General features: G+C 32.8%; 1 protein-coding gene across 1 annotated transcript; it reads right to left on the bottom strand.

Annotated features, from left to right (window-relative positions):
- Positions 1 to 437: 437 nt before the first annotated feature.
- LOC122278226 (ABC transporter B family member 25-like) lies at positions 438 to 1,453 on the bottom strand. The gene is made up of 2 exons (XM_043088409.1): positions 1,319 to 1,453; positions 438 to 641 (listed from the first exon to the last, which is right to left on the bottom strand). Exons 1-2 carry the CDS (start codon positions 1,451 to 1,453, stop codon positions 438 to 440), a joined length of 339 nt encoding a protein of 112 aa, XP_042944343.1.
- Between the last annotated feature and the right edge of the window lie 5,464 nt (positions 1,454 to 6,917).

Below are 6,917 nucleotides of genomic sequence, written 5' to 3'. Positions count from 1 at the left end.
ATTATATAATATAAAACTATTCTATATATAGTTATATATTATATATAAAAAATTAAAATATATATAAACCGGTCCGGTCCGGTTTTAAAAAAAGAAAAATTGGAACCGGACCGATTTTGACCGGTTTTAAGAAAAATAAAATCGGTACCGGACCGAACTAACCTCGGGACTGGACCGATCCCATCGGTTTAATCCGGTCTGGTCCGGTTTACCGGTTTATCGTTTTTTTTTTTTACACCACTAATGGTGTCTATGGATTTACAATAATAAGTTGTCATAATTCTTCGCATACAGCATATAGCATACATGTTACGATCCGAACAATCTCTTTACATTTCAAACATGCAGGAGAAGCCAACATTGGAATTTCAAACAATTTGGCCTCACCTATTATTTTGAATGTTCCTACTTCTTGTAGTTTTATCTACAATTTTAAACTACAGTGCAGTAATTGGGGCTTGTAATTGTCTCCTTACTGATGCAATGTATATTCCATCCTGGCTGAGTAGCTCCTTGTGGGTGCCGCTTTCAGCTATCTGACCATCTGATATAACAGCAACACCTTCTGCACTTTTGACTATTGAAAGCTTGTGTGCTATGATAAGAACAGTCCTTCCCCTCATCAGAGAATCCATGGCATCCTATACATATATGGTAGCATGAATTTGTTAAATTGATATGTTTAGCAAATTAATGAAGTAGAATTTCATGATAGTTGAAATAAGGAAAATTCTGTATATCTGAGTTTTATATTCTGACTCTTCTTTCATTCACCCCTCCCCCTTTTTCTCATCTTCTAGCATGAATAGGAATGAATTGAACCCTCATTCTTAATCATTCTTGCTACATGCTGCTTGTCAGTATATGCTATGGAACTAACATTTTAAAAATAAGTTGCAACAATTATGAAGTCTCTTATCAAGAGAGGGTGATGAATCAATCTAAAAATTGAAATAATTTCAATGCTTTGTTTGGCAATTTTTTATATTGCCTCAATTAATTGAGCAGGCCATGGATCATGCAGCAGTATCCAACAATATAAAGAATGAAATAAGTGTAAAGATTTGTATCCCTCTTTATTTCAATTGGCAAGTGTAAAGGATTTATCAGTGGCGGATGCTATGGAGGTGTCGGGGGGGCGAAGTACTTGGAATATTAATTTTGGTAGAGCAGTTCAGGATTGGGAGGTAAACAGCATTGCAGATTTTTACAGTTTTATTTATTCCATAAGAGTAAACAGCCAGCAAGAAGATGTCATGTGGTGGATTCCAGCAAGAAAATGTATCTTTTCGGTGAAGTCTTTCTATAAGGCTCTCACCCCAGAGTCCAACTCTCTCTTCCCTTGGAGAAAGATCTGGAACCACAAGGCACCTCCAAAAGCCTCTTTCTTTGTCTGGACAGCCTCCCTGGGAAAGATCCTTACCACGGATAATCTAAGGAAAAGAAGGATCATTATCGCAGACTGGTGTTGTATGTGTAAAAAAGGGGGAGAGTCGGTAAATCATCTTCTGTTACATTGTGATGTAGCAAGGACTCTATGGAACGACGTGTTTGCTCGATTGGCACTGGTTTGGGTGATGCCGAAAACTGTGGAGGCAGCGTTGGCCAGCTGGCCTAGCATAAGAGGTAGTCAACCGATTAAAGCAATGTGGAAGATGATCCCTATTTGCATCTTATGGAGTTTGTGGGGGGAGCGTAACGAGCGGACTTTCGAAGACAATGAAAGATCTATAGAGGAGCTTAAGTTCTTGTTTTTTAGAACTCTTTGTAGTTGGGTCATTGCTGTAGATTTTAATGGCATGGCCCTTCCTTGCCTCTAATGTGCTCACTTAGGTGGGACATCAGAGTTGTAATACAGGCTTTTGCCATTCTTTGATCAATAAAATTTATTTATTTATCAAAAAAAAAATGGAAAAGAACCAAATGTCAACCAGAAGGTAAGAACAAGGTAAACATAAAGGTTGAAAATTTATCCTTCTGCCTATAACTAGACACTCAAGCCAATAATATATCAGCACCAAAAAATTGGCATTTCCTGCATAAATCGATAAGAAACCTGAACATCCACAACAAAGCAGCTCCCCTCTTGTTCATAGACCAAACTTATTAATAGGAATGCAATGAAAAGAATATAATCGAAAAATGTAGAGTTTTAAAGTCACAACTCAGAGTTTTAAAGTCCATTTACAAGATACCAAACACATGAACACTCTTGAAAAATGTAGAGATCTTATCATACCAAACTCTTTAAAGCTGGCATTCAATCTAATTTACAAAATTGATAAAATATATCATCACTTTCAAAGTATCCAAACAAAACACCCAAAGATTAGTTTAACTCTTCAGACCAAACAATTACACCGACCTCTAAAATGTGAACTTTCATCAACTCCTACATCTATTCAACATATACTTTAAGCTCTAAGTTTTCGGTCACCAAGATTTTCTTCATTTCTCGCCTAAACCAACAAAAGGAAGAAGACATCCAGGCCACCTTAAAATTAAATATTTTCCATTCACAAAAAGCAAATGAAAATGTTATTGATGATGGTGATAATCTAAGCAACCCTCTTTCGATCGTGGCTTAACTTATTAAAAAATTAATATGCTCCATCCTGCAGTAACCAGGATTTTTCTTTGGTTTCTTAGCTACCAAACAACCCATTGGGTGCGTTACAGACTATATATTGATAGACTTTATTAAAGGTAAACCTTTTCCATTTTCCACATTTAAATCACCACGAATCCTAGCTCCAACAATACCCACCACCAAATTTTTCCATTTTTCTCAACAACCATAAGAACCTGGAAAAACAAAAGAGAAAAGAAGCGATACTCAGCCTATATAGTCACATAAAAGAAAACCCTCTCCAATTGGTATAATTTATTTTGGGAAAAATGCCTAACGTGTGTTACCATGATGTGAGGAGGCAGATCTGTACGGATTGAGCATTGGTGTTCGACATCTGGAGTTTGCAATCGGAGCTCAACACACCGTATGGAGTTTGAGAGCGAGATCGAGGGTTTCAAGGGTGAGAGAAGTGAAGAAAGGGGCTGGGGTGAGAGGTGAGGAAGAAATCTTCTAGGGTTTCATGGGTGAGAGACGTGAATGAGGCTGGGTTGAGGGGGAGTTATCTATTGCTGGGGTGCTGGCTGGGGTGGGTGCCTGCGTGCGGGAGATTTGGGAGAAGAGGCAGTCGGCTTATTGTCTTAGTTATGAGAAAAGGGAGAAGCAAGGAGGCGAGTGCGAGAAGTCTGAGAGAAGTGGGCAACTAAACCGTGACGTAGGTGAAGAACCGGGTTTTCCACGTCAAGAGTGTGGATTGCGACCCACAAACCGAAGGCTGGGTAGACTTTTTCTTATCCCAATTTGTTTAGTTTCATACTTAATTCATCCCCGTTAACATCTCACCTTATCAATCACTATAATTGTCGCGTTTTCTCTCTTTATTTTTATTCTTTTAGCTTATTATTAACGCACGCGAAGAGAGTTTTATAAGAGTCATGCTAGTCCACGAATCGTGAAAAGGTACCCTCACATAGATTATAGTTTTTCTGTTTATAAAATTTTAATAAAAAAAGAAAAGAAAAGGCTAAACACATGCTTGACCACATGAAACTATCGTTGATGTGAAAAATGAAACGCACCGTTTTATGCCTGCAACAAAACGTTTCGTTTCGTATTAGTTCACAACACCAACTTAAGACTCTCCCTCAAACTTGTCTCCACCCTCCCATCAAAGACTAAGACCAGAGTCTCCCTCCTTTCGTCTTCACATTTCTTTCTCTTTGAATAACAATACCCACAATAGCAAAAAAAACTCTCCCCCTCCTTTTGATTTCTCTCTCCCTTTATCTATACCTCTCTCTTCCTTCAAAGACCACTAAGCTGCAAAGGAAAATTGTGATTTTCTGCATGCGTTACTTTTGAATATTTAGGCTGATCTTTTAAAGAATAAACTTGGATTCGATTAGGCTTTCAATTACAATGAGGAGCATGGCATGATATCATTTCAAGCACTAAATTATTAGGAACATGCATACATATATAACTGGTTTTCTTCCTTTTTAGTGGTTGCAACTTTGAAAAGTAAGTAATTGCAATCGCTCTAAAATGATATCATGCCACGCATTCTTCATTATCTATGCAAACTAATTATGTGGGTCACTACGGTTGTTGGGCAAAACAAGATAAAATTTTAGTTTCATTATTATCTCCATCCCTTCGTCTTCACCTCTCTCTCGTTTCTAAGACCACGAAGCATTGCCTCTTTTATTTTCCTTTTCCCTCTTTGAAGCTTAGCCTTTTTCATTTTCCATCTTTTACAAATCCTCTCCAGACTTTTCCAATAAATTTATTTTTTGTTTCTTGTAATATGCTCTTTTGGTTCCATAAGACCACTTCAAGACGACATACCCAATTTCTTATGGACACATCCAACTGAAGAGAGAGCACACATCCACTTGAAGACTACGAAGACAAAGGCGAGCTCGAGAAGACCACTAAAGACGAAAACCCAATCCCAACTAGAGAAGAGTTTCACATGAATTCGAGATCTGTATTTTTTGCCTCTTTGGTCTTTCTTTTTATTTTCACTTGTTTCTATTTTTTTATATTAAAGATATCAGACAAATCCCGCACGATTACACAATGCGACTATACCTAGAAGAATTGAAAAAAAAATTATATTCATTGTCATATGTAATACTATATTTATTTTTGTTTATTTTTTTTTATTAAATCTCTAATATACAAATAATGAGTAGAAAAATTTAATTCATTATTACATATTTATTAAGAGAAAATAAATAAAAATATAAAAAAAATTATTTATAATATTTGATGTAATGAAAATAAATAGAATTATTCTGATTTTTTAGTTTGAACGTGCGGCATTTTTTTTCCGCTAATTAAGGATGTAGAATCGAAGTTCGCTTGGTAGAAGAAGAACGAATAAAATCAAAGTAGGCTAGCCAAGTCGGTGGAATATTTTGATTAAAGCCGTACAAGGACATGGAAGTTTTTGCGGTTTGACAGTTTGAAGAGATGGGTGTCCCTTCGATTAAACTCGAATCAGTAAGACGTTCACGTAACATGCTAACTTACGAGGCCGACCACGTTTCTTTATCTTCTGTCATCTCTGGTTATACTGACATGAGATAGAAAAGCCTATATTCAGAGTATTTGAGGTATTTTAAAAATATATTATTATTTTATTATTATTTTTTACTACTTTTTATTAATATTTACACCCCTTTTCAATACTTCTCACTATTTAAATTCACTTTTTTTTAAATATATTTAAATCCACTTTAAATGATGTTAAGTGAAAATTAAAAATTTGAAAGAAATATTAATTTTTAATATTATTCTTGTTTTAATTTTTAAAAAATTAAATTATTTATTTTATTTCATATAAATATGTAAAAAATTATAAACCAAATAAAATAAATTAATAGTATTTTTTATCCGAACAGTCCTTAATCTGTCTCCACGCTCAATTTTATTATACGTGGCCAAACGTAATAGCTAAGATTGAGTGTATTTCTAAGAATTAATACTACATTTAACACTGCTTTGTATCATGGCATACTTGTAACTGGTAATTTTGGTATATATTTTTTAAAATAAGTTTTATGATTAAAAAAATAATTTTTTATATAAATATTAAATATAAAAAAAAGTGAACAAAATTTATATATATTAAAATTATAATATTATTTATATTCTTAAAATTCTATTAAATACAATTCTAATACAAGGAAATTTTGCACGACTCATTTAAAAATAAAAATAGAATTTACTATAAGTGTTATGTCATATATGCCCATATTTTTTTAAAAGAATTGTGCAACATGACGTCTTAAATGGTAGAAAATGGTAAAATAAAGTTTCATGATTCATCTATAAAATAATTTTATAAATTCAAATATGATATATTAAATTATAAAAAATAATTTATTATAAAATAAATATAATATATTAAGAATTCGTTTGAATAGTAAAATAAAATGAAATAATTTTAAATAAAAATTAAAAATTAAATAAAATATTATTATTTTGGGATCTAATAAAATTAAATTAAAATTTAAAAAATTAAATTATTTATAATATTTTATATGATAATTTAAAAAATTTATAAAAATAAAAAACCACATCTATATCAATTTATAAAGTTAGTTCCACGGGAGGCATTACGGTCACCCCTCCAAGCTACTTTTAATTTATTTTAATATATTTTTTATTTTTTAATATTTTTAAATATTATTTTTTTAAAAAAATTTATAATATTAATAAAAAATACTTTTTTAATTATTAAAAAAATTACAACAATAGCTCTCAGCTGGTGAGTTTGCATTATCTTTTATGGACATGACGGTTCTCTTAAAAGAACAATAAAAAAAGGTGCAGAAAGAGCCGACAGCTCATATGTTCCTGGTACGGTACGCAGGCTGCGTGACCACATACTTCCAAGACCCAACACGTGGCATTAGTTTTCTCACTGTCCTGTCCAAGTGCAGTGAGTCGTAATGGTTAAGAAGTCAAAAGATGGCCATGGGCATCTTTTGTACATGGACGGTACCTGTAGCACCGCTGGTGGCTCCCGCGGGAGTCACCGCTAGTCAAAACAATTTTTTTTATTTTTTTATTAAATTATTTTGTAATATTTTTCAATATTTTAAAAAAATAGAAAAATTTATAATAATATTAAAAAAAAATTTAATAAATTAATAAAAAAAACTAACAATGGCCCTTAGCGGGAGTCACCAGCTTGGTCAAAGCATTTTCCTTTATACATGAATTCTTTCACGATGAGTTTGTTATATACAAGCACAATTACGTACTAATCTGTATATTAATACTGATTTATTCATACTTAAAATTTAAATTAACACTATTTTCAATAAAATCTATT

The sequence above is a fragment of the Carya illinoinensis genome, chromosome 1 (assembly GCF_018687715.1).
Source record: "Carya illinoinensis cultivar Pawnee chromosome 1, C.illinoinensisPawnee_v1, whole genome shotgun sequence".
Classification (NCBI taxonomy): domain Eukaryota; kingdom Viridiplantae; phylum Streptophyta; class Magnoliopsida; order Fagales; family Juglandaceae; genus Carya; species Carya illinoinensis.
Note: the sequence above shows the minus strand (reverse complement) of the source record. Positions and strands in the feature narration are given on the sequence as shown.

What these genes read in the sequence shown, in the direction of transcription:
- LOC122278226 (XM_043088409.1), bottom strand. Translation starts at nt 1,453, where the DNA reads ATGATCCTTCTTTTCCTTAGATTATCCGTGGTAAGGATCTTTCCCAGG. An exon ending in AGAGAGAGTTGGACTCTGGG is followed by an intron (nt 642 to 1,318) that starts GTGAGAGCCTTA and finishes ATATATGTATAG; the next exon opens with GATGCCATGGATTCTCTGAT.